The sequence below is a fragment of the Sus scrofa genome, chromosome X (genome assembly GCF_054392235.1).
Source record: "Sus scrofa isolate SSC_HxYL_T2T_F1_AM1 chromosome X, Sscrofa_HxYL_maternal_Yorkshire_Landrace_v2.0, whole genome shotgun sequence".
NCBI classification, from domain to species: Eukaryota; Metazoa; Chordata; class Mammalia; order Artiodactyla; family Suidae; genus Sus; species Sus scrofa.
The window spans coordinates 93,211,286-93,239,161 of record NC_139401.1 but is presented as its reverse complement, the minus strand read 5'-3'; the positions used below and the strand labels follow the sequence as shown (position 1 = coordinate 93,239,161).

At 41.9% G+C, this 27,876-nt stretch overlaps 1 protein-coding gene and 1 pseudogene across 19 annotated transcripts; both read right to left on the bottom strand.

Moving 5' to 3' along the window:
• LOC100621834 (protein ARMCX6 pseudogene) lies at positions 1–1,121 on the bottom strand (annotated as a pseudogene). Its single transcript, XR_014835092.1, has one exon. The product of XR_014835092.1 is annotated as a protein ARMCX6 pseudogene (transcript).
• ARMCX1 (armadillo repeat containing X-linked 1) lies at positions 1–27,876 on the bottom strand. Of its 18 annotated transcripts, XM_085007199.1 has the most exons (6): positions 27,761–27,876; positions 27,386–27,441; positions 27,223–27,280; positions 26,777–26,880; positions 25,954–26,020; positions 23,934–25,653 (listed from the first exon to the last, which is right to left on the bottom strand). In XM_085007199.1, the coding sequence occupies exons 5-6, from the start codon at positions 25,957–25,959 to the stop codon at positions 24,175–24,177; spliced, it is 1,485 nt and encodes a 494-aa protein (XP_084863325.1). In that variant the 5' UTR covers positions 25,960–26,020; positions 26,777–26,880; positions 27,223–27,280; positions 27,386–27,441; positions 27,761–27,876; the 3' UTR covers positions 23,934–24,174. The 18 variants fall into 18 exon arrangements, with proteins under 18 accessions (XP_084863331.1, XP_013846853.2, XP_084863325.1 ...); XM_085007198.1 differs by lacking the exon at positions 27,223–27,280 and having other exon boundaries at positions 27,386–27,498; XM_013991395.3 differs by lacking the exon at positions 27,223–27,280 and having other exon boundaries at positions 27,386–27,444.

Genomic DNA, 27,876 nt, shown 5'->3' with positions numbered 1-27,876 from the left:
TTTTGCCCATCAAAGCACACACGTTTATTGATGATACATACCAACGCAGACTTGGTGGGTGAGGTTCAGTCAGTAGGGCACGTACAAGGGGAGGGGAATGTTCTGGGTGAGCAGAGTTTACCACCCATGGGCTCGGGAAGAAGAGAGTAAATGAACAAGAATTCACCCTAAGCAGCAGCAACCAATGCATTTTCAGCACAAGCTCCCATAGACGTCTGGCCTCCATCACTCGGTCCGGTCCGGCTTAGACGGGGAGACCAGCACAGGCAAGCCATCCCTTGTGAGGCTAGAGTACCCTGTTCTTTAACCACGGCTGGCAGCTGAAATGAGCCCTTTCCCCCAGGAAGAAGGCTGTAAGGGAGCAATTTACAACGCACACTGCCTGTGGACTGCACGACCAAGAGCTTCCTGCAAGCTCTGTGGGAACCCTGCCTGGCCAACAAGAGTGTGGTCCTGGATTCGGCAAGTGTGACTTTCACCCAGACATGTGGTGATCGGCTAAGGCTGGATCTTTAACAGCACCCACTGCAGAGTCTCTGAATGAGAACACAAGTGCGCGATCACCGATCGGATTTTGGTTTGGGGTGGATCAGTCCCATCCTGGTGGAGAGGGTCACTTAGGAGGCCAGGGTGTCCGGGAGAAGCTGTCTGTGCGTGTTCCTGATCGAGAGGGACAGGAAAGAGGGCAGCATTTGGGAACCCAGCCACTCCCCCACCAAGACTGGCTTTTCAGACAAACCCATCAAGGGTTTCAAAACCTGCCCCTCAGCACATTCACTTCCCCCAGATAGCAAAGGAAACTTCGAGTCTGAAATGGACTTGGCCAGCATGTTATTAATAACTGCCATGCTTACTAACACATGGAATCCGGCCTGCTGCAGGAATGAGTTGCAGCAGAGTGACACAGTCTCCCGACACACTTCATGGATGTACATCTTCATCTGGCCCTGATTTTCAACACTGGCGTTCCAAAGGTTATCTGCGGCCCAGAGAGCCTTCCCCTCCTCAATGGCAGAGTCAGGAATAGGGATTATGTTTCCAGCAAGGGAGAGGCTGGCCAGTTGACTACTGAGATCCCAGCTAAATGGAAAACCAGCATTCTTGGGCTGACCCAAGAACATTTCTCCCTGAATGAAAGGGCACTCGGAGAGGCCAAGAACACAACTGAAATTTTTTTTCAGTGTTTTATTTCCCCCTCTTTTTTCTTATAGTTGATAGAACTGAAATTTTTAATAACTTAAGCACCACCAAAATAGTCATCATTTTCTTCATTTGGACTCTTTTCTCTTTGCTCTCAAAGAGGTAGAGCTTACTACCTAAGGCTCATGTTAGCCTCATTCCCATGACTTGGCTTTTCTTACATCTTTCTTTAAGCATATTCTAGAGCCCTTACTTGTTCTTACATATCTGAAGTTTTCTACAGTCTGGTGGTTTCTTACTGTGGTTGCATCGTCCTCCGATTAGTGAGTGAACATTGTAGCAGATTCTAGCCCTAACCTACACAATTGCTTTCACTAAACCACAAATTTGAGCATCTCCCTTCTGCGTAACATGTCGGAGGAGATTCTCACTCTTTAAAACATCATCTAATCATGGTGTTCTAGATAGTGGGTTGTTGGACATTATTTTCCTGGACACAATCTGTACTAAGTGTTTTGTGATATGGTATTGGGGGCAATGCAAATACATAGAGCTTTTTTTTTTTTTTTAAGGCCACATCTGTGGCATATGGAATTTCCCAGGCTAGGGATTGAATCAGAGCTACAGCTGCAGGCCTACACCACAGCCACAGCAACACTGGATTTCTGACCCACTGAGCGAGGCCAGGGCTCAAATCCACACCCTCATGGATACTAGTCAGATTCATTTCCACTGTACCACAACAAGAACTTTAATATGAGCTTTAATATGAGTCTCTGTAGACATACATGTCAACACTCATGATATAAGGGTAATCTCTTTCTTGATGTATGGTCTTAATTTTCAAATGTTTCACCTCTGAAATTACCTCCCTTGATAGCATTTGACTTTTCCAGCACCCAAATAAGAGGAGAGGAGAACAAAGTCTGGGAGAGGAAAGCCAAGGTGCCTCTAGACCCTGCATTCTGACTCCAACATCCCTCTCCCCATCCTGTCTCCAGGATATCACGCTGTGTGGAGGAAGTTCCTTCCTCCTTTGCCTAGATTTATGTCTACAGGTAGACACACAAGAGAGAATGGAGATTAGTAGATGTACTAGCATGTAAATTCCCTCTCTCCAGAGTGAGAAATCTGGGTTTCAAATATCTCCTTTTAGGTCTTAGGCATATCCTCCATCCTGCCTTACAGACCCTTTCATCACCCCATCCGTCCTCCAATAAATGCCCAATAAATGCCCACCTTTTCCACTTCTCTGCACCCCAGTGACTCTCTTGGCATCGCTTCAAATGCCCATTTTTCTGTTCTACGGGTCGTTTCTGCTCCAGAGACACTGCTTCCTCAGAGCTAAAAATAATGGGGATTAAGTAACGTTTTTTCTGAAGACAGTGGTCATAGTCGGGTCTGGTTTCGTGCTTGCCTCTATCGCCACCGTGTGACCGGTTCAGGCCCCACATTTCCGTGCAGGACCGCTCCTTTGTGTCTGCTAAAGATCCTCTTCGTTTCTTTTGGTTTGTGTCGCCCCCTACAGACAGACAAGCAAACCAACAGTTAAGGTTCTGTGAACATTTAGTGCTGGGCATTAGTTAGGCCACACAGTTCCTACATTTTACTGATTCAAGTGCCAAAGGATGCCCACCTCTCACTCCTGGATCCTAGCATAAGCTCTCCCCCAACCCCATGCACCATTTAGTAAAATAAAACGAGCTGATGCTTAGCCTGAGAATGCAGGGAAAGCTGACTCTGCTCCTTCAGTTCTCTCCCACCTGATTCCACTGTGACCCCAGACTTCCCAGGCAATGCTCACTCTCACACCAACCTGCACATAGATATGTTTCTTCCTTCTTCATTTGGCTACAAACACATGTCCCTAAGATCAACGGGAAGCTGATGGCCAGACTAAAAAGAACGCCTCCCCACAATTCTTGATCACCTGAGATACACGTCACCAATGAGCCATGATGCCCAAGTTTCCCTCCTATCAGCAGTGATGCAAGAGTGTGCCCACCTCTCTCCTTCCCCACCCCCCAGCATACCAGACTTTGCCAATCCTAGAAACCAAAAGATAAGCATTTCCAGTTTTTTGAAATTTGCCTTTCTCTAATTTCCAAGGAAGGGATCTATCTTTTCCTGGAACAACTGTCTCCATTTATATATCTTTGCCTTCTTCTAGAATATAGGGAAACAGCCCATCTCCTCACTACCCCTCCATTTAGCTACTAATATCCATCATCTTTCTTAGACCCAGAGCAGATTTCATGAAATGAGGCATAGAGCGAGTTCAAATATTTATTGCCCCTGCTCATTTTCTTGGAAATACCAGCTTTTAAGAAAGATTTGTACATGCATAGGGGATTTTCTGAAGTGCTATTTGCCAAAATGTCACCACTGGTTATTTCTGAAGCATATATTTAATGCACAATACATTCAAGGTGCAACGCCAACTAAGATCAATGAGATGAACAGATCTGTCTCTGGAGAAAGACCACTTGGTTTCTCAGACAGACCCCCACAAAGCAGCATTTACCTTGCTGAGTTCACACACTCCAGGGTCCAAATCTTAATTTTGAATTCACACTAAAAATTTGCATGACTGATGATGTTATACACAACACAAATGCATATGTATGTCCACAAAAAGACAAGAATAAAAATGTTCATAGAGAACTGTCCATATTAGCCCCAAACTGGAAACTCCCCAAATATCTATTAACAGTAGAATGGATAAGTGAAATACAGTATATTCATAAATGGGGTTTATATTCATAAATGTCAATGAATATTATATATGCAGCAGCATGGATTAATCTCACAGACAATGCGCTATATATATTTATACATACATATATATGTATGTGTATGTGTGTATATATATATACAGAGAGAGATAGAGAAAAAAATATGCAAAAGAATATATAAGAGATCCTGTTGTGGTTCAGCAGGTTAAGGACCCAGTATTGTCTCCACGAGAATGCAGGTTTGATCCCTGGACTTGCTCAACAGGTTAAGGATCTGGCATTGCCTCAAGCTGTGGCATAGTTCATAGATGTGCCTCAGATCTGGTGTTTCTGTGCCTGTGGTGTAGGCCGGTAGCTGCAGCTCCGATTTGACCCCCTAACCTGGGAACTTCCATATGCTGCAGGCGTGGCCATAAAAAGAAAAAAAAAAGGAATATATACTGTGTGACACCACTTACATAAAGTTAAAACACACACACATACACACAAAACTAATCCATGGTGTTAGAAGTCTGAATAGTAGTTATCTCTGGGATCCATCATTGACTAGATGAGGGCATGAGGGAGCTTCCAATATCCTGTTCCTGCTTTGTTCCTTACTCATTTTGTGAAAATTTGTTGAGCTGAACACTTGGGATTTCTACATTTTTCTGTATATATGTTATACTTCTACAAAAAATTTACCAAAAGTCCTCAATAGTGAGTTAGGGAAATGGGAGGTGAATAAATGAAATCAATCCTCCTGCTGATCTAGGGAAGCTGGACAAAACGTAATTTTTCATTTCCCCGAAGGCACTAGAGGGCTAACAAGATGATGAAGAATACTTGGTTCAGAATAGGAATGGGAGAACTTGAGCTTAATGTTAGGGCCACTTTGCCCAAGGAAAAGTGAGGGGACTGCTGAGAGGCCATGTAGAATTTTATATAGCTCTGGGAGGGGAGTTCCCATTGTGGCACAGCGGAAACGAATCCAACTGGGAACCATGAGGTGGTGGGTTCAATCCCTGGCCTTGCTCAGTGGGTTAAGGATCCAGCGTTTCCGTGAGCTGTGGTGTAGGTCACAGACGTGGCTCAGATCTGGCATTGCTGTGGCTATGGGGTAGGCTGGCAGCCATAGCTCCGATTCGACCCCTAGCCTGGGAACCTCCATATGCCGCGGGTGTGGCCCTAAAAGGACAAAAGACAAAAAAAAAAATAGCTCTGGGAAGTAGGGATACAGATATTGGAATCTTGCCAAGAATTATAGCTGGTAAACCTCAAGGTATTTGGATTGTGATGCTGAAAGAGCTGCACCTCAGAGTCAGAGTGAAGGAGATCTAGACACTCTCACAAGGGCTTCAGTTTAACTTTGAGTAATCTCAATCACTAGAAGTTGAATTAAGGTAATTCCAGAGTTTTAATGCCCCTAGGTGCCTTGCAGGGACAAACACAAATTCTTTTAGGAGAGAAATAATATCAGCCTCAAATTATTTCTGAAGTTTTGTAAATTACCATATCTATCACAGAATAGAAAACTACCAAGTACACAAGAAGACAAAATTCACAAAAACCATCAGAAATGGCAGACAATAGAAAAAGACTCTATTGGACATTGGATTTATCATACATAGATTTAAAATAAATATGCTTAGTATGCTTAGTATGCAATATAGAGAATTTCTGCTGATAAATGGAAATTATAAAAAAGTATAAAACAGAAATTCTAGAACTGAAAAATAAAATAATCTCAATTAAGAACGGAATGGAGAGATTTAACAGATAAAGAGAACATTATTGAACAGGAAGGTAGGTTGGAAGAAACTTCCATTAAAAATGCCAGTCAGAAAAAGATGAAAAAAATTAAGAGTGGGTAATAGAGAATACAGAGAGAAGGTGTTACATATGTGTATTTTAAATTCAAGAACAGAGGAGAGACTGAATGAGGCAGAAGTAATATCTGAAGAAATAATGGTTGGCAGTTTTATGAAACATTCCAAAACATCAAGCTACCTATTCAAGAAGCCCTTCAAATTTCAAGCAGGATAAAATTTAGGATTAGAAAATGTAGATACACACACACACACAATGGAATATTAGCCATTAACAAAGAATGAAATATGCCATTTGCAGCACATGGATGGATCTGGAGATGGTCATACTAAGTTAATCAGACAATGAAAGACAAACACCATATGATATTACTTATGTATATATATAATGTTTAGCATTCAAGCAAAAGCATACCAAGAGATACGACAGAAGTTTTTTAAGGAGAAAAAGAAACCAAGAAGAAATAGACAATAGAAATGAACCTATAGAAGATTAAGCTATTAGAGCATCAAGCACAGGCTATTAGGAGTTCCTGTCATAGCTCAGTGGTTAACGAACCCAACTAGTATCCATGAGGTTGTAGGTTAGATCCCTGGCCTTGCTCAGTGGGTTAAGGATCTGGTGTTGCCATGAGCTGTGGTGTAGTTCGCAGACACGGCTCAAATCTGGTGTTGCTGTGGCTTTGGTTTAGGCCAGCAGCTATAGCTCCAGTTTGACCCCTAGCCTAGGAACCTTCATATGCCACGGGTGAGGCCTTAAAAAGAAAAAAAGAAGAAGAAGAAGAAGCATCAAGCATGGGCTTTTAAATAATTGTGATTAATATATTCAAGAAAACAGAGGGCAAGATAGACATTTTCACTCAAGAACTGAAAAGTGAGGGGAAAAGAATTAAGTGGAAATTCTCTAAAAACTAAAAAATTGCTATAGTGACTTTCAGTTTCAGCACCAACATATAAAGACCTTGAAAATCTTTGTTAGTCTTCTCACAATAAGAAAAATGTTGACCAAATAGAAAATCAACTTTTCTAAGATCTGTCAGAGAATTGAGGTCACAGGGCAAACCACGACTCCCAGAGTCTGGAGGTACAGGAAGAATTATAGCTATGATTAGCTTACTTGAAGCGGAAAGCTCAGGAGCCAGTTACTGGTCAGAATGCTTAGTTATTTTGAATTGCTAGAGGGTGAGTTTGGACTAACTTAAGAGTTAAAAAATCTATGGGCAAGGGCACTTTTGGGGGGATCATCACATTTTCATTGTTTTTACCTGAAGGAACCAACAGGTTCTCATGATAAAGATTGGTGAAAATTTCTCTCATGCTCCTGTCAGGGGGAAGGGAAACTAACCATTCTGAATTATGCCCAGGGGGAAAATAGTCATTTTGAAATACATCCAGAGTGTTCTCCACAACAAAGTCTATCCTGAAAGGGAAACTACTTTAAGGGCCTTATCTGACCTGAGGGAAAAACACTGGCTGGCTCCAGCTCCATCTAGACTTCCTGTCTCATGTAAAGGGAGAAAAAAAGCACCATTAATCAACTGGATCTAATTAACATTTGTCAAATATTTAATCCAACAACACCAAAAAATACACATACTTCTTAGGCTCATATAAAATATTAACCAAGATAGACTACATTTAAGTCATAAAACACATATTAACAGGTTTAAAAGAGTAGAAAGCATACAAAGTATTCTCTCAGATCACATGGAATTAAACTAGAAATCAATAACAGAAAGCTGCAAAATATTTGGAGATTAAACAACACACTCCTAAATAAAACATGGGTCAAAGACAAAGTCTCAAAAGAAATTTTTTAATACTTTGAAATAAATGAAAATGAAAATACATCTTATCAAAAATTATGGGATCTAGTGAAAAGTGCCTAGAGAAAATTTATGGGATATAATGCACATACAAATTTCCCCTGCTTTTTAAAAAGACATTGAAGATGCTACTTATTTTTTTGGCTATACCGTGGCATGTGGAATTTCCAGGGCCTGAGCTCCAACCCGAGCCAAAGCAGTGACAACACCAAATCATTAAACATTATACAGGGAATTTCATAAGGTATTTTTTTCCCATGGCATGTGGAAATTCCCAGGCTAGGGATCGAACCTGTGCCAAAGCAGGGACAATGCCAGATCCATAACCTGTTGAGCCGCCATGGAACTCTGATTTTTTTTTTTCTCCTGCCTTTTGAAAGTTTGCTTTATGCTCCTTCTTTTTTTACAAATCACCTACATTTAGTACCTGTTTTCACTAACTGAAAGAAATCCAAAGATAATTTTTGCTATTATGAAAAAAGGTTAAAAGAGAAAATAGCTTTCAGCATGTTTTGCAGCACGCTGAGCTATTACGGAGGCAGTGTGTACTGTGAGCAGCAAGAGTAGCACTACCAAGCTCCTTCCCTGTGAACTACACTCAGCATCAAGCCACCATAGCCTTGAACTGTGTCTGTAGGCCTCTGTGCTTTATCTCCACTTATTTTGTGCATCCATTAACAACATCTGTTCTAAGGTAACTGTTTCTTCACTTTAAGCCATTTTGGCTTGTGAAAGTTTTCACAGGAACACTCTACTTTTGGGCAGCAAGAGAAATCTTTATTAGAAAACAAAAAGGAGGGAAGATGTGGCCAAGAGAGTGGAGTAGGAGGCCTCTGAACTCACCACCTCCCACAGGTGCATCAAAATTACAACTATTTACAAAGCAACTATCAAGGAGAATGACCTGAACTCTAGTAGAAAACATTTTCCACTACTGAAGATATAAAGAAAGAACAACCATGAGATGGGTAGGAGGTGCAAGTGCACAGTATAGCCAAGACCCACACCCTTGCATAGGTGACCCACAAATGGGAGCATAAACACAATCACAGAGGTTCTCCATATGGTACAAGGGATATGAGCCCCATATTGGGCTCCCCAGCTGAGGGTCTTGGCACTAAGAAGACAAGCATCCAGAATGTCTGACTTGGAAGGCAAGTGGGGTTTGCAAACAGAAGACCCTGAGGGCCAATGAAACAATGATTCTGCTCTTAAACCTGATGGCAGCTATTTTGGGGAGCTATGAGGACACTGGTACTAATAAGCACCATCTTTGAGTCCTCTCTGTAGTCTTTTAATGCCATGGGCTTGCCCACCCACCAGCAGGCAGGCATCAGTCCTGGGACACCACAGGGACCCAGCCCCACCCACCAGTTAGCTGGCATCAGCCCCCAAACCCCTCAGGCCATGCATCCAGCTGTACCAGGACCTAGCCCCACCTATCAATAGGCTGGCAGCCACCACAAGAGGCTGGGCGTGGAAGCCAACCATGCCAAGGGCTGGCCCAATCTATCACATGCCCACAATAGTCAACCCTATAACAACAGAAGGGCTCATATATCCCACAAACAGGGTACCTCTAGAGCATAAAACTCTGGTGACCAGAAGGAAGGGCACTGCTGAGCCCTATAGGACATCTCCTACATAAGGCCACTTTTCCAAGATTGGAAAACATAACTACCTACTGAATACATAGAAATAGAGAGTTAGGCAAAATGTGGTGACAGAGGAATATGTTCCAAATGAAGGAATAAGACAAAACCCCAGAAGAAAAACTAAGTGAAGAGAGTAATCTATTTGATACAGCATTCGAAGTAATGATCATAAAGATACTCACTGAACTTGGGAAAATAGATTAATACAGTGAGAATTTCAACAAAGGGGTAGAAAATATAAGAATCAGAGCTAAAAAATATAGTAACTGAAATAAGGGAGTTCCCATTGTGGCACAGTGGAAATGAATCTGACTAGGAACCATGAGGTTGTGGGTTCAATCCCTGGCCTCGCTCAGTGGGTTAAGGATCTGGCATTTCCGTTAGCTGTGGTGTAGGTCACAGACACAGCTCAGATCCCACGTTGCTGTGGCTCTGGCGTAGGTCGGCGGCTACAGCTCCAATTCGACCCCTAGCCTGGGAACTTCCATATGCCACGGGTGCAGTCCTAGAAAAGGCAAAAAGACAAAAAAAAAAAAAAAAAAAAAAAAAAGTTGGAAAACTGTAAAACTACAAGCAAAAGAATCAAACTGTACTACTTTATCATATCATGTACAAAAATAAACTCAAAATGTATCAAAGACTAAAACATACAACCTGAAACCATACAACTCCTAGAAGAAAACATAGGCAGTATAATGAAATACTACTCAGCCATAAGAAATAGTAAAATCTTGCTATTGTGACAGCATGGGTGGACCTTGAGAGTATTATGTTAAGTGAAGTAAGTCAGATACAGAGAGGACAAATATTATATGATACTACTTGTATGTGGAATCTAAAAAATCATACAAATGAACTTATTTACAAATCAGAAAAAGATTCACAGACATATAAAAGAAACTTATGGTTACCAAAGGGGAAGGGGTAGGGATAAATTATGAGTATGGGATTGATATCATATATAAAATGGATAAACAACAAGGATTTACTGTATAGCACAGGGAACATATTCAAAATCTTGTAATAACATGATGGAAAAGAATAGAAAATATATATATATCCAAATCACTTTGCTATACTCCTGAAACTAATACAACATTGTAAATCAAATATACTTCAAGTTTTAAAAATGAAATTTTAGCCATCTAGAAATAAAAAGAAGCTTTCATAATTTGATTTAAAACTATCTACAAAAACAAACAAACATCATAGTTAATAATGAAATACTGGGAGATTTCACCTGAGATAAGTAACAAGAAAAGGATGGCTATTATCACTACTTTTATTCATCACCACGCTGGGGATGCTATAGTACAATAGGGGAAGAAAAAGAGATAAAAGATACAAGAATTGAAAAGGAAGAAAGATAATTCACATACAAAATCATTGCATATGTAGAAAGCCCAGAGGTTGCCTTTGTGGTTCAGTGGAAACGAATCTAACTAGTATACATAAGAATGCATGTTTGCTCCCCGGCCTTGCTCAGTGGGTTAAGGATCTAGCATCGCCATGAGCTGTGGTGTAGGTCTCAGATGCAGCTTGGATATGGTGTTGCTGTGGCTGAGGCATAGGCCAACAGTTACAGCTCCAATTTGACCCCTAGCCTGGGAATATGCTAGGGGTATGGCCCTAAGAAGACAAAAAAAAAAAAAAAAAAAAAAGTCCAAAAGAATCTATAAACCATTAAAAGTAATAAATGATTTCAACAAGATCACACAATACAATGTCAATATATTTTTCAATATGACCTCTACCTTTATACCAGCAGCAAGCAACTAGAAAACCATGCCTTCAAGAATAGCACTGAAAAACAACCAAGTCCTAGAAATAATTCTAACAAAATATGTGCAAGTGTGAAGATAAAGGTCCAGACATTATTGAAAGAAAGTAAAGAAGACATAAATAAAGGATGGGAGATTATCACAGTAATGGATTGGAGAACTCAATATTGTAAACTTATTAATTCCTCCCCAATTGCTCTATAGATTCATTGCAACCCCAATTAAAATCCAAATGGGTGGTGTGAGAATGTGTGTCTGTGTTTGTATAAATTGACAAGTTTATTTTTAAAATCTATATGCAAACACAGAGACAGGAATAAACAAGATAACCCTGAAAAAATCAATATGGATAACTTAGGCTACCAAATATTAAGACACATTATAAAGAGTCTATTTTTATAACCTAAAGGTAGGAAAGACCTTCCTCAGGATGAACAAAAATCCAGAGGCCATAAAAGTAAAATTTGAAAAATATGATCACTTATAAAGGGAAAAAAAAAAAAACGTGAATGACAAACATGAATTAGATATCCATCAACTTTGACAGTACTAACATCTAGCTAAGTCAACTTGCCCTGATTCCCTGAGCGCTAAATAAACAACGTTCTGATAATAATTTGCTTTGTGAAGTACATTGATCTTAGGGACAGAATGTTCTGAGCAGTGAACACTAAGAACCTGGCCTATTCGGTAATTACATTTCTTATAAGAACATAGATTGTCGTTCTTTTTTTATTTTTAAAAAGAAATTCCACCCCATTTAATAACATGCTATGTCCATGTGCAAACTTAGAAATGCTCAATAAACAGAAGGCTCATTGGAGCCCAAACAAAAATGCTTGTATCACACTTACTCTTTCACTTTTTAAAATGTGAATGGTCAACAGGCGCAGAGTTGCCCTTAGCCCACTGTCAGTGGTGGATTGAATTCCATTGGCATGAACCTGTCAGAATAAAGTGACCCCTCCAATAAGGCTTCTCTCCTGCCCCTTCCCTGATCCCTTTTCTCAGGCCTATCCCCAAACCCAGCATTGCCCAAGCCCTTAACACAAGGCCCCAGAAAGACCCAACGGAGAGGGTCAAGCATGGAGATACACATCTCTGAAAGTAAACATGTGTTATCCTGCTTGATACCACACCTCAGAGCAGGGCACACCAGGAACCATTATGCGAGGCTTCTGCACCTCAGATGGCAGCATGATAGTTCTGGTTTAAAGGCAAGAAAAGAGCCATAGTTGGTAAACAGAGAAATCAGAAAAAAACCTTCAGCCTGGGATGTGATATAAAATGAACGTAAAAAGATAGCACTGAAAATAGTCATTATCATTCTCGGTAAAACCATTCCCAAGAGAATTTAGCAGAGAAATTAACCAAACAGAGGTACAAACACAAAATTTGCCTCAACCACATCAATTTGCTACACTTAGAATCTGTTTGAAACAAGGCAAGTGACATACAACTTTAAAAATAGAAAACCAGTTTCCTGAGCCTTGAAATAGCATGCTTTGGGTGATGATTTATAAGAGAACTAAACTCCATCTCTGTAAAGTCACCTCTGAACACATTTGACTGGGATAGGCCCACTTAAATTCCTAAAACCATTAGATGAGAGAAAAACCAAAATAGCAGGATATCCTCTGAGTTTCTGATTCCCTCAGTTTCCCAGAAGCTGCCATCCTCTCTAAAGAGAGGACATGCATGGCCTCCTCCCTGCCCCCAGGAGCTGCCATCATCACGGCCACAATCCTAGAACTATGCCCTTGTCAAGATGATGGAGAGGGGCAACCTCCGATGGGAAAGCATCGGGACATCCGCATGTGGCTGGGCTGGCCCTGTGGTCTGCCTGGACCAGGCGGTCACACATCTGTCTCACATAGCACTTCCCAACCCAAAGTCCAGGTGACTCGGTTCCAAATGATACCAGGTGTGGGACATCAAAACTACCTGCGGTGACCATAGGGCTGTGCCATGCTACGACTAGTGCCTTCTCAGTCTCTGTTCCACCAAGGTCCAAAAAATCCTAGCATCCTGCACGCCCAGGGTCACCAGATAACCAAAGCAACAATTATCATTCTATAGTAAATGCCCACTGGTGCGTGACCTGGTGTCATGGGGATCAAACAGTCACCCCCAAAAGACACAGACACACAAAGAGACTAGTGCCAATGGTCTTTCAGAAGGAGGAAGTAAAGATAGAGGTGTGAGGGAGGGAGAGGGAAGAAGAATGGGAAGGGAGAAAGGGATGAGAGTCAGGCCTGTGCCCCTGCCTCATCATGGCTTTTCACTACCTAAGTTAACCTCATTTTTCAGCCCATGAAGAAAAGTCACTCAGGAGGAGATGGGATTAAGATGGCAAATAGAAGGTCTGGAGCTCAACTTCTCTCCAAATAACATCAAAATTCACAACTAAAGGCTGAGCAATCTCCACCCAAATGGACAGGAAACCTTAAAAAAGATACCCTACTCCAGAAGAAAAAGAGGAGGCCACATCAAGAGGTAGGAGGGGCGATTTCACGATATAAACAACCCCATGCCTCCCGGGTGGGAAGCCCCACAGACTGAAAACTAACTGGTTCACAGAGACCCACCTACAGGAGTGAGAGTTCTGAGCCCCACATCAAACCCTCACGTGCGTGAATCTGGCATTGGGAGAAAGACCCCCTGGAGCATCTGGAATTGAAGGCCAGTGGGGCTTGTGTGCAGGAGCTCCACAGGACTGGGGGAAATGGAGACCCCATTCTTAAAAGGTGCACATGGACTTTCACGTGCACTGGGTCCCAGGGCAAAGCAAAGTCTCCATGGGAATCTGGGTCAAACCTGACTATTATTCTTAGAGGACATCCTGGGAAAACAGGGGTGAATGTGGCTTGTTGTGAGGGAGGGACATTGGAGGCAAAGCTCTCAGGATTATTCAGCAGCTGCCTTTCACTGGAGGGGGCCATTTTGGGAAAATCTGGCCCCACCCTTCAGTCAGCACTGAGAAGCCCCAGGGCAAACAACAATCCAGGTGGGATCACAGCCCTGCCCCTCAGTAAACAGGCTACCTAAAGACCCTCAGGCACACAACTGCCTCTAATCCCATCCAGAGACTGAGCCCCACCTACCAGAGGGATTAGAATCAGCTCCACTTACCAGTGGGCAGGCACCAGCCCCTACCATCAGGAAGCCTACAGCAAGCCCCCAAACCGACCCCATCCACACGGGGGCAGACACCAAAAGTAAGAGAGGCTACAACTCTATTATCTGTAAAAAGGTCACCACACCAAAAACCTATACAAATGGAAAGACAGAGAACTATAACTCAGATGAGGGAGAAAGGAAAAACTCCAGAAAATCAGCTAAGCAAGGAGGAGATTCTTAGCCTCCAGGAAAAAGACTTTAGACTGTTGATGCTGAAGATGATGCAAGACATTGGAAATAAACTGGAGGCAAAGATGGATAACTTACAGGAAACACTGAGCAAAGAGATACAAGATTTAAAACTGAAACAAGAAGAGATGCAAAATACAATAACTGAAATAAAAAACTCACTAGAAGCAGCCAACAGCAGAGTGCAGGAGGCAGAAGAACGAATAAGCGAGGTGGAGGACAGATTAGTGGAAATTACGGATGCAGAACAGAAAAGAGAAAAAAGATTGAAAACAAATGAAGAGAGTCTCAGAGAACTCTGGGACAATGTCAAATGCACCAACATCGGTATTATAGGGGTGCCAGAAGGAGAAGAGAGAGAGAAGGGGACAGAAAACATATTCCAAGAGATAATAGCCAACAACTTCCCTAACATGGGAAAGGAACCCCTCACTCAAATCCAGGAAGCACAACAAGTACCATATAAAATAAACCCAAGGAGGAACACCCCAAGACACATATTAATCCAACTGACCAAAATGAAAGACAAAGAGAACATCTTGAAAGCAGCTAGGGAAAAGAAACAAGTAACATACAAGGGAACCCCAATAAGGTTATTGGCAGATTTCTCAGCAGAAACTCTGCAGGCCAGAAGGGAGTGGCATGATATACTTAACGTGATGAAAGGAAAAAACCTCCAACCAAGATGACTTTACCCAGCAAGGCTCTCATTCAGATTTGAAGGAGAAATCAAAACCTTCACAAGTAAGCAAAAGTTGAGAGAATTCAGCAACACTAAACCAGCCTTACAACAAATACTAAAGGAACTTCTCTAGGCAGAAAAGAAAAGACAGCAACAGGGAACAAAACTTCCACAAATGACAAGGCTCACCAGTAAAAGTATATATACAGTAAAGATGTGAAATCATCCATGCACAATTATGCCACCAAAATCAGAAATCATGAGAAGAGGTGGGTACAAATGCAGGACACTGGAGATAAACTTGCAATTAAGAGAACAACAACTTAAAACAATCTCATATACATACAGACTCATATCAAAACTTCAGAATAACTGCAAACCAAAAATCTACAATTGATACACAAACAAATAAGAAAAATCAACTCAAATACAACATGACAGATAGTCATCAATCCAGAAGAGGAGAGAACAGGAGAAGAAGGAAAGAAAAAAGAGCAACAAAAACAAATCCAAAGCAACTAATAAAATGGCAATAAGAACATACATATCAATTAATTACCTGAAATATTAATGGTCTAAATGCCCCAATCAAAAGACATGGACTGGCTGAATGGATACAAACACAAGACCCATATATATGCTGTCTTCAAGAGACCCACTTCACTTCTAGGGACACATACAAATTGAAAGGGAGAGGACGGAAGAAAATATTTCATGCAAACGGGGATCAAAAGAAAGCTGGAGTAGCAATACTCATATCAGACAAAATAGACTTTAAAATGAAGAATATTTTAAGGGACAAAGAAGGTCATTACATAATGATAAAAGGACCAATCCAAGAAGAAGATACAACAATTTTAAATATCTATGCACCCAACCTAGGTTCACCACAATATATAAGGCAATTACTAACAACCTTAAAAAGCACAAATCAACAATAACACAATATAGTGGGGGAATTCAACACCCCACTTACAGTAATGGACAGACCATCCAGACAGAAAATCAATAAGGAAACACAAGCCCTGAATGAAGCATTAAACCAAATGGACTTAATAGATATTTATAGGACATTCCATCCAAAAGCAACAGAATACACATTCTTCTCAAGTGCACATGGGACATTCTCTAAAATTGATCACATCCTGGGCAACAATCCAACCACGGTAACTTTAAGAAAATTGAAATCATATCAAGCATCTTTTCCAACCACAACACTGTATGACTGGAAATAAACAGCAAGAAAAAAACTGCAAAAAACACAAACACGTGGAGACTAAACAACATGCTACTAAACAACCAATGGATCACTGAAGAAATCAAAGAGGAAATTTAAAAATACCTAGAAGCAAATGAAAACAAAGATAAAACACTCCAAGACCTATGGGATGCAACAAAAGCTCTTCAAAGAGGAAAGTTTATAGCAATACAAGCCCACCTCAGGAAACAAGAAAAAGCTCAAATAAACAAGCTAACTTTACATCTAAAGCAGTTTGAGAGAGAAGAAGAGACAAGAACTAAAGTTAGCAGAAATCATAAAGAGCAGAGCAGAAATCAATGAAATATAAATGAAGAAAACCATAGAAAAGATCAATCAGGGAGTTCCCATCGTGGCGCAGTGGTTAACGAATCCGACTAGGAACCATGAGGTTGCGGGTTCGATCCCTGCCCTTGCTCAGCAGGTTAAGGATCCGGCGTTGCCGTGAGCTGTGGTGTAGGTTGCAGACGCGGCTCGGATCTCACGTTGCTGTGGCTCTGGCGTAGGCTGGAGACTACAGCTCCGATTGGACCCCTAGCCTGGGAACCTCCATATGCCGCGGGAGCGGCCCAAGAAATAGCAAAAAGACAAAAAAAAAAAAAAAAAAAAAGAAAAGATCAATCAAACAAAAAACTGGTTCTTTGAAGAGATCAACAAAATTGATAAACCCTTAGCCAGACTTATCAAGAAAAAAAGAGAGAGGACTCAAATCTATAAAATTAGAAATGAAAAAGGAGAAGTAACAACAGACATCACAGAAATACAAAAGATCATAAGAGACTACTATATGCAACTATAAGCCAATAAAATGGAAAACCTAGATGAAATGGACAAATTCTTAAAAGTACAATCTTCCAAGACTAAACCAAGATGAAATAGAAAAGAGGAACGGACCAATCACAAGAATTGAAATTGAAACAGTGATTACAAAACTTCCAACAAACAAAAGTTCAGGACCAGATGGCCTCACAAGCGAATTCTATCAAACATTTAGAGAAGAGCTAACACCTACCCTTCTGAAACTTTTCTAAAAAATTGCAGAGGAAGGATACTCCCAAACTCATTCTATGAGGCCACCATCACCCTGATACAAAAACCGGATAAAGATACCACAAAAAAAGAAAACTACAGGCCAACTTCACTGATGAACATCGATGCAAAAATCCTCAACAAAATACTAGCAAACTGCATCCAACAATACATTAAAAGGATTGTACATCATGATCAAATGGGATTTATCCCAGGGCTGCAAGTGTTCTTCAATATCCGCAAATCCATCAGTGTGATACACCACATTAACAAACTGAAGAATAAAAACCGCATGATCCTCTCAATAAACACGGAAAAAGCCTTTGACAAAATCCAACACCCATTTCTGATAAAACCCTTCAGAAAGTGGACATAGTGGAAACCTACCTCAACATAATAAAGGCCATATATGACAAACCCAGAGCAAACATCATTCTCAGTGGTGAAAAGCTGAAAGAATTCCTGCTGAGATCAGGAGCAAGATAAGGATGTCTGCTCTTGCCACTACTCTTCAACATAGTTTTGGAAGTTCTAGCCACAGCAATCAGAGAAGTAAAAGAAGTAAAAGGAATCCAAATTGGAAAGGAAGAAGTAAAACTATCACTATTTTCAGATGACATGATCCTATACCTAGAGAATCCTAAAGACTCTACCAGAAAGCTGTTAGAGCTCATCCATGAATTTGGCAAAGTCGCAGGAAACAAAATTAATACACAGAAATCAACAGCATTTCTATACACCAACAATGCAAGAGCAGAAAGAGAAATTAGGGAAGCAATCCCTTTTAACATTGCATCCAAAAGAATAAAATGCCTAGGAATAAACCTACCTAAAGAGTCAAAAGACCTATACTCTGAAATCTATTAAGACACTGATGAAAGAAATCAAAGATTACACAAATAGATGGAAAGATATGCCATGCTCGTGGATTGGAAGAGTTAATATTATCAAAAAGATTATACTACCTAAGGCAATCTACAGATTCAATGCAATCCCTATCAAATTACCACGGACATTTTTCACAGAACTCGAACAAAATAGTTTAAAGTTTGTTTGGAAGCTCAAAAGACCCAGAATAGCCAAAGACATCCTGAAAAAGAAAAATGGAGCTGGAGGAAGCAGGCTCCTGGACTTCATACTATACTACAAAGCAACAATCATCAAAACCACATGGTACTGGCACAAAGACAGAAATATAGATCAGTGGAACAGGGTAGAAAGCCCAGAATTCAACCCACACACCTACAGCCAACTAATCTATGACAAAGGAGGCAAGAAGATACAATGGAGAAAAGACAGCCCCTTCAATAAGTGCTGCTGGGAAAACTGGACAGCCACAGGGAAAAGAATGAAATTAGAACACTCCCTAACACCATACACAAAAATAAACTCAAAATGGATTCAAGACCTAGATATAAGACCAGACACTATCAAACTCTTAGAGGAAAACATAGGCCAAACACTCTCTGGCATAAACAACAGCAACATCTTCTCAGATCCACCTCTTAGAGTCATAACAGTAAAAACAAAAATAAACACATGGGACCTAATTAAACTTAAACGTTTCTACACAGCAAAGGAAACCCAAAACAAAACGAAAAGACAACCCACAAAATGGGAGAAAATATTTGCAAAGGAATCAACTGACAAGGGATTAATCTCCACAGTTTATAAACACTTCTGCAGCTCCATACCAAAAAATCAAATGACCCCATCAAAAAATGGGCAGAAGATCTAAACAGACAGTTCTCCAAAGAAGACATACAGATGGCCGAGAAACACATGAAAAGATGTTCAACATCACTCATGCTTAGAGAAATGCAAATCAAAACCACGATGAGGTAGCACCTTACACCAGCCAGAATGGCCATCCTCCAAAAGTCTACAAACAATAAGTGCTGGAGAGGGTGTGGAGAAAAAGGAACCGTAGGACACTGTTGGTGGGATTGTAAATTGGTGCAACCACTGTGGAAAACAGTATGGAGATGCCTCAGAAAACTACACATAGAACCATCATTTGATCCAGCAATCCCACTCCTGGGCATCTATCCAGAGAAAACCATGACTCAGAAAGACACATGTACTCCGATGTTCATTGCAGCACTATTTTCAACAGCCAAGACATGGAAACAACCTAAATGTCCATTGGCAGAGGAGTGGATCAAGAAAATGTGGTACATATACACAATGGAATATGACTCAGCCATTAAAAGGATGGACCTAGAAATTATCATGCTAAGTGAAGTCAGTCAGACAATGAGTCACCAACATCAAATGCTTTCACTGACATGTGAAATCTGAAAAAAGGACAGACTGAACTTCTTTGCAGAAGAGATGCTGACTCACAGACATTGAAAAACTTATGGTCTCTAGAGGAGACAGTTTGGGGGGTGGGGGCATGTGCTTGGGTTATGGGATGGAAATCCTGTGAAATTGGATTGTGATGATCATTATACAACTACAGATGTGATAAATTCATTTGCGTAGTTAAAAAAAATAAATAAATAAATAAAAGTCACTCAGCATCCCCAGTCCGAGGTATCAATACAGAAGGGATTTTTTTTATTATTGTTTCCTCCACTCCCAAACTGTTCATCCTTCCTGACCCACAGAAGAAGCCAGATACATATCAATTCCTCTGTTTTTCACCCAAGCTTCACCTATTGGCAACTCCTAAGACTTTACTCTTTCTTGTACACCTTGATGTGTGGGTATCTACAAAGTTATGGAATCAACATATAGATTCCATCTCCATCTCTGTTCATATCCATCCCCACCTCCATCTCTGTATTCATCAAGTTGAGTTATGTGTTGAGTATCTGTGGAGGCATTATACAGATGTTTGTCTCCATACTTAAGTAATTTTAAAGCCATCGATTGTTCATATTTGGAAGACCACTACTAATGGAATGATCTTGGGAATCTTACCCAACTTATTCAAGTCCCATTTCTTCTTCAGAGAATGAATAATAATATCTACTTGAGAGGACTGTTGAGGTTAAAGCACAGGGGCAGGGTGCAAGTGTCTGACAAATATTAGGTACCACCCACCTCTTTTCTTCCATAATATACACATCCTTGACATAAATACCTTGCTTATCAAATTTGAGTAATATTAGTCAAAAAAGGAGAAAACCCAATGGCTTCCAATATTGTCTGAAGTTATTATTATAAACTTATTTAAATATTTACATATATAAAAAAGGCCTAAATACCTTTACTTATAGCTCTTGTAGAGAGAAAAAAACCCTTTCCTCTATCTATCTTGGGTTCTAGGCTGGGATTCTCTGACAAAAGACAGATTAACAAGAGAAAAGCATACACATTTATTTAACACAAGTTTTACATGATGGGAGGTAAGAGCATTCATAAGGAAATGATATGCCAAAAAAGGGGGCAAAACCTAAATGCTTATATATTAGATAAAAGGAAGAGAGGCAATTGTGTGAAAGTGATCTAAGATACCTCTGATTATCAGATGCATCATTATTTTATATACTACTAAGAATGAAAAAGCATAGTTTTATTTAAACTATGACACAACGCTAAGATACCACCAACTGTAAGATTCATTATAAATTTAAAAATCCCAAAACTATGGAAGGAAAACATCTATCTTATGATCAATGAATACAGTGGCACTACTTTGTGCTATGAAAACACTTAACATAAACAAAAAATTTGGCTCCCAAGTCACCGAGTGATACTTGAAAATACAGAAGATAGAATTCCCATTGTTGCTGAGTGGGTTAAGAACCTGACATAGTGTCCGTGAGGATGTGAATTCAATCCCTGGCATAGATCAGTGGGTTAAGGATATGGCATTGCCACAAGCTGCAACATATATGGAAGATGCGACTTGGATCCAGTATTGCTTTGGGTGTGGCATAGGCTGACAGCTGAAGCTCTGATTCTACCCCTAGCCCTGGAACTTCCATATGCTGCAGGTGTGGCTGTACAAAGAAAAAAAAGAAAGAAAGAAAATCTAGAATATATTTATAATGAATTTCTTTAATGAAAACAGAACACTTAAAAAACATTTATAGAGAACATGTTAAACCCAGAAACATGCATTTCCACCAACACTACTTTGAGAAACATTGACTTAGGCTTCATGTCCAAACCACAGTAAAATCACTCAGACATTAGGAATGTTGTAAAAATTGATGAGATAGAATTGAGGAAGCATTTTCAGTTCTTAGAAGGAAACAAAGACCCTATTCCTCATAGGAATTATTTTAAGAGCTTATTAAAATTTACTAGGCCAACAGGTACACAAAAAGGTGCCCAATATCCACTAATCATCAGGGAAATGGAAATCAAAACCACAATGAGGATGCTGGTTTGATCCCTGGCCTCACTCAGTGGGTTAAGGGATCTGGCATTGCCTTGAGCTGCAGCTCAGATCCCGTGGATCCCGCCTTGATGTGGCTGTGGTGTAGGCTGGTAGCTGCAGCTCCAATTTGACCCTTAGCCTGGGAACCTCCATATGCTGCAGGTACGGCCCTAAAAAGCAAAAAATAAACAGAGAAACACAGCAAAAATGTCACCTCACACCTGTTTTAATGGATATCATCAAAAGGGCAAGAGATAACAAGTATTGGCAAGGGCACGGAGAAAGGGAACTCTTGCCCACTGTTGCTGGAAATGTATATTGGTAGAGCCACAATGGAAAAGAGTGTGGAGGTTCCTCAAAAATTGAAAAATAGAACTACCATATGATCCAGCAATTCCATTTCTGGATATAAAACCAAAGGAAACAAAAACAGGATCGAAAAGATACCTGCACAACCATGATCACTGCAGCATTATTAACAATAGCCAAGATATGAAAACAATCTAAGTGTTTACCAACGGACTAATGGATAAAGAAGATGTAGTATATATACCACAGCCATGAGAAAGAAGGAAATCTTGCTGTTTTCAACAACTTCAATGAAAATCCAGAGCAATTATGCTCAGTGAAATAAGTCAAAGACAAATACTGTATGTTATCACATATATGTAGAATCTAAAAAAGAAGAACTCAGAGGTAGTTATTGGTCAAAGGGTACAAATTTCTAGTTATAAGATAAACAACTTCTAGGGATCTAGTGTACAGCATGGTGATTATATCTCATAATACTGTATTACATATTTGAATGTTGCTAAGAGAGCAGATTTTTAAATATTCTCACCTAAAAAACAGTAATTTTGTGATAGGATGAAGGTGACAGCTAATGCTATGGTGGTAATAATCTCTCATATAAATATATATATTTCTCTAACAGATATTTATATATCCAACAGAAGCACTGAAAATTATTCTTTCTTTTATTATATTTCCTTCTTATTTCAAAATAATAACTGATGTATTCACTCCCATAGACACCAGACTTGGACAAGAAAGAGGATGTTTTCCTAGCAAATACCCTCAGGACCCTAAAATACCTGTCCCCCTCTCTATGTCCCAAGGACAGATTTCAGCACTTCTTCATTCAAAGCATCTCTCACTTCCTTCCTCCTCTCACCACTCCCATGGCCAGCAGTGAAATCTCACGCCTTTAGCATCTATACCTGAACTATGGTGCTAACGTCCTGACCAGTGTTCCAACCTCCAGTGGCCACTCCTGTCTCCACCCCAACTCTGACCCATTCTGCACACAACTCAGCTACGTTGCCTTCCTTTCATCCTGTCATTCCTCTAGTCACAAGAGGCTTTGGTGTCTCCCTGAGGTGGCTGGAGTAACATGCAAACATCTCAGCTTAGAAATCAGGGTTTCCCATGAATGGGACTCACCCCAAGTGCTGGACTGTATTTCCCATCATTCCCCTCCCACACTTTGCACTCCAGGCAGGCCAGCCTCCTCTCTGGAGCAAGATCCCCACCTCCATGCCCTTCTTCCCGTCCTTCCTCCCTCCTCCAGTGCCCAGCCAGCCTGTTTTTATCCTATCCTTCATGCCCAGCTTACTTAAGTGTCCCCTCCTCTATAAAACTTTCCCTGACCACCGTTGCTTGCAGAAGTTTCTGCTGCCTCTAAGCACTAATAGGAAACAGCTGACCATGCTTCAGTTTTGTTCATATCTTTTCGTTTCCATACATCTTGCCTTTCCAAACAGATCATAAACTCAAGAACATGATATATTTTTGCTGGTTAAAACACACAACTTTATTGATGAAACACCAGTCTAAGAATAACAAGTGTAAACCATTACAAAAAAGTGTAGCTTATCCTTAATTAGTTTGCTGTCAGTTTAAGAGTAAAAATGCCTCAATCTAGGTAGCAAGATGGAATCACAAAAAAAAAAAAAAAAAAAAAAAAAAAAAAAAATTTAGGAGTTCCCGTCGTGGCGCAGTGGTTAACGAATCCGACTAGGAACCATGAGGTCGCGGGTTCGATCCCTGCCCTTGCTCAGTGGGTTAACGATCCGGCGTTGCCGTGAGCTGTGGTGTAGGTTGCAGACGCGGCTCGGATCCTGCGTTGCTGTGGCTCTGGTGTAGGCTGGTGGCTACAGCTCCGATTCAACCCCTAGCCTGGGAACCTCCATATGCCGCGGGAGCGGCCCAAGAAATAGCAACAACAACAACAACAACAACAAAAGACAAAAAAAGACAAAAGACAAAAAAAAAAAAAAAAAAAAAAAAAAAAAAAGATGGAATCAATAAATGCTTTCTTTGTACAAGTCTAGTATTTACTTGATATCCTTAAGATGGTCCAGCCTAAAACCAAACATCACAACCAGCACTGCTGTTGATGATATGTGATATTGATTATTCCAAAAGAGCAGCTGAAAAGATCTCCTGGCCACATAATCACAGTGAAAAGCAAAGAATTTACAAAAAGCATTGTTCCCAAGGGCAAACTAAAAAAAAAAAAAATTACCTCAATGTTGTTTGGGACAGACCCCCAATTAGAGTTTGGTCAATACTTTCAGGACTTTTACTTTCACAACCAGATCACTGTGATTTGCTAATGCTTTGATTTTCTTAATGCACACTCCAGATTCTTTGAATAAGAAAAAAAGTGAACTTCTGCTGAATTCTTTCCTGGATGAGGCAAGCCCTTCATTTTTTATGTTGTCATTTATATTCTCAAATAGGGTAAGGATATTAAGAAGAATCTCTCTGTCCCATTCTTTATTAAAAAGGGAAATCAATTCTGATGGTACTTTACAACTGACCAGCTCTCTTGTCATGGCTGGATTTTCAGTAAAGTTTATGATTAGTTTCATAATCTGAATCTTGGTGAAGTAATTTCCCAGGAATAACAAAGCAAAAAAGTCTGGAAAAGAATAGGAAAGCAAATGTTGGTAATGATTAGTCACAGTCATGTTGGTTAACAGTCTTAGTCCAGCCATTTGCACAGCTGAGTCCAAACGACAGATCATAGTGTCGTCACACACTTGACTGATATATGTCTTAATCTTGCCCTGATTCTCTGCATTCACACTCAAGTTATTAAGGGCATTGTACGCCTTTTCCCTAATAATGGGATCTTTCGTTTTTATCAGCTTTGCGATTATTGGGAGACCACCCAATTCACGAATGGCATTTTGGTTAAATGAATATGCTGCATTGTTACCCAGAGTGACCAAGGCTACTTCTTGAGTGAAAGGATCATTTGATCTTTCTAGGATGTTAAGGACCTTTTGAAGGTCAGGAGCACCCAGAATATCATCAATTTTATAGGGAAAGTTGAACTTGCCCCTTCGAACAGGCCATGACGTAGCTGGAGTCCTTGTGCTCTTACCTCGGGTCCTTCCTTTAGACTTGCCACTGGCCCTGCCCCCAACCCTAGCTCCATTCCTCGCTGGGTGGCAGCCTCCACCCCTCACTCCTGGACAGGGTAAACCAGGTGCAAGGGTCCTGGTCCCAGAGATGGTACCCAACCTGGCCCCTTTGCCCACCTTTGCACTTGCCTGTTCCTTCAAGGTGCTGAAAAGGGCCTTGGCCTTGGCCTCTAGGCCACCTCCACTCTGGGCCTTCGAGTGGGCCTCTGCCTTTATATCGGATCCACTCTTGAGTTCCACGGCCACCTCAGCTTTGGCCTTTGAGTCACCCTGAAGTCTAGCTCCAGCCCCCGCCCCAGAATTAGCCTTAGATCCTTTCCCAGTTTCTGCCATATCACTAGGTTCCTCCTCCTCATCATCATCGTCGTCCTCCCAGATTTTCTCACTCTCATCTCTTCCCCAGGTCAGTTTATAGACGCAGTAGCAGGCACCAGCCCCAATCACCACACCAGCAGCTACGCAGCCAGCTTCCCGAGTGCGGCCCATGCTAGGGTGAGTGTCTGAAGGGCTTTCTCTGGCCCAAAGAAGTGCTCCCACGTAGGGGGTGGAGTCCTCAGCTACAGCTGGCAGTCTCTGCTGCAGCTGCAGATACTGCAGGACCTAGGAATGAAAGAAATATTTGAGGCTTCAGTCTCCTCCTTTTGTGCCTTTCTATGCAGACTGAACCTCCAGATGGACAAACAGACCAAACAAATGGGGGACATGGCAGGGTCTCAGGGCTAGATCACTGATTCCTGTCTTCAACAGGGAAGGCAATTTTGAAAACTCTCCCCACCTCCAGATTCTCCAACCTCATATTCAACCACCACACCTTGATATGTTAAAGTTAAGATATCTAATCAGTTCCCTACCTCCCCTCCCCCTCCAGATGTTCCTGAGGACAGTAGTACCCCCACATACACCCATACAGGTCCAGGCAATGTCTTCCTTCTACATCTTGCTTGGACGAGCACTGCGTCCTGCAAACCTGCATACAAAGGGGTGGGGAGGGTAGTGCTGAATGCTCAGGGGACAGAAAATGGACTACACCAAGGATGGGACACGTGTCCCTCTCCAGAACCACTAGCCTTAGCCCTGCCTAGCCCAATTCCTCCCACCTTTGGTTCTGGTCCTCTTTATAGAGCCCTGGCTCTGTAGTTTATTATGACCTGCCTCCCACCCCGTTTCTTCCATTTCCCCCAATCTTCCACCCCACCCCTACCCCCACAAATCACTTCCTTCAAAGGTGACACCACAACTCCTTCTCTGTAATGAAATGGATGGTAGTGGAGCAAGGGTGTCTGTCTAGTAGCCAGACAGGCAGAAAATGTCCAAAGGTCTTGTCCTCCTCCCTTGCTTCCGACACCGCCACCATCTCAGAGGTACCAGGACACTCCTACCCTCATCCATTATATCCACTGCTCTGGAGAAATTTCCTTCCTCCCTTATCTCTGTTTCTTCCACCAAATCTAAGGACTGACAACTCTGGGACCTAGTTAGTGCTTGGAGTAATTTGGAGGAAGGTTTTCTCCACATCTACCCCAGAAATCTTGTGACACCGTTGTCTTCTCAGCAACTTTTTTCCCCTGCAGAGCACTTTCTTTTGCAAGCTCCGCAATTGGTTCAGAGAGGAGGAAAGGAAGAGGCTGTGGGGGAGGTCCATGGGCCCACTGGAGTTTGCAGTCTCCACCATTCTCCACCCCAGGGATCCCTAAATAGTGCCACCACCCTCACTCTGACCTACTTGTTTCTGGACAATTTTCCTCTTCTTCCCGCTCCTAGGGTTGGGTTGGCTGTCAGGCGCAAGATCCCACAGACACAGACAGGCGACACAGCAGAGACGGATGGCTAGGCGGACAGAACAGCACTTCAGACAGTCCCAATACCAGCTTTTCGGAATTTAAGGTCCTGGTTGTCAAACGGATTTCAACTTTTGGTCTCCCACCCTACCCCCACTTCCCCGGACTCCGCTGACCGCAGCCCTTTTCCTGCAAGGGCATCCACCCACCCCTCCCCCCCCCCCCGCCCCCAGCCCCAGCCCCAGCCCCAGCCCCAGCGGGTCGGCCATTTTCCCAGCAAAAACCACACCCCTTTCCAACAACTGGAAAGAGGAGAGGCGGTGCGAGTGAGTGAGGAAAACCCAAGGAGCGAAAGAAAACCTAAAGATCCCTTTGATTCCCCCTCCCCTACCCGCTCCTGGCGCCAAACGACAACCATTTTTCCTGTACGCGCTGTCATGTCCTATTTCCTACATAAAAGAGCAGGGAGGTGGCTGGAGAGTCAGTAATGCGCCCAAGTTAAGGCGAGGACCTCAGGCATCCCCGCCCTTCTGGGGGCCGCGGGGCAATCCCACCTTTACGCGGACCTGGGGCAGATTCTTTATTCCTTTGCTCCGAGTGGTACAGCGCCCTACTGAAAGACACGGGGAATGACAAGACAGACGCACAGCCCCACGATTCTGGCTTGCTAGATGGACCAACACACAGGACAAGAATCTTAACATCGGCCCTTCCCGATTCCAGGCCCTGGATGCCAAAGGTTTCAAGTTTCCCCTCCTCCTGGCTGGGGTCTCCCCTGGATTCTGGCCCCCAAATCTTCATTTTTGTTCTTGGAAGGGCCCGGGATAGTGCAAGGGTGTGGAGAAAGCGGGCCTTGTCCCTCTGCAGTCTCCGCCCTCCGCTCCCGCACCGCAGGGATCCCCCAGGCAAGCGCCCATCCACGAACAGACCTGCGGAGATCAGAGCAGTTCCCTCCTCCTTCTCTTCTCCTGGCCGCAGGCCCGCGCGCCCTCGAGGTAATAGGGAGATGGCAACCGGACCAAACGGAGACCGGGATTAGTAGGAC

Excerpts from the sequence above, each read along its gene's own strand:
- ARMCX1 (XM_005658221.4), bottom strand. The coding sequence starts at position 27,632 with ATGAAGATTTGGGGGCCAGAATCCAGGGGAGACCCCAGCCAGGAGGAG. Across the intron at positions 26,881-27,385 it reads TGCCCCAGGTCCGCGTAAAG|CCATCCGTCTCTGCTGTGTC; the intron begins GTGGGATTGCCC and ends CTGTCCGCCTAG. Across the intron at positions 25,654-26,776 it reads GGAAAATTGTCCAGAAACAA|GTCCTGCAGTATCTGCAGCT; the intron begins GTAGGTCAGAGT and ends TTTCATTCCTAG.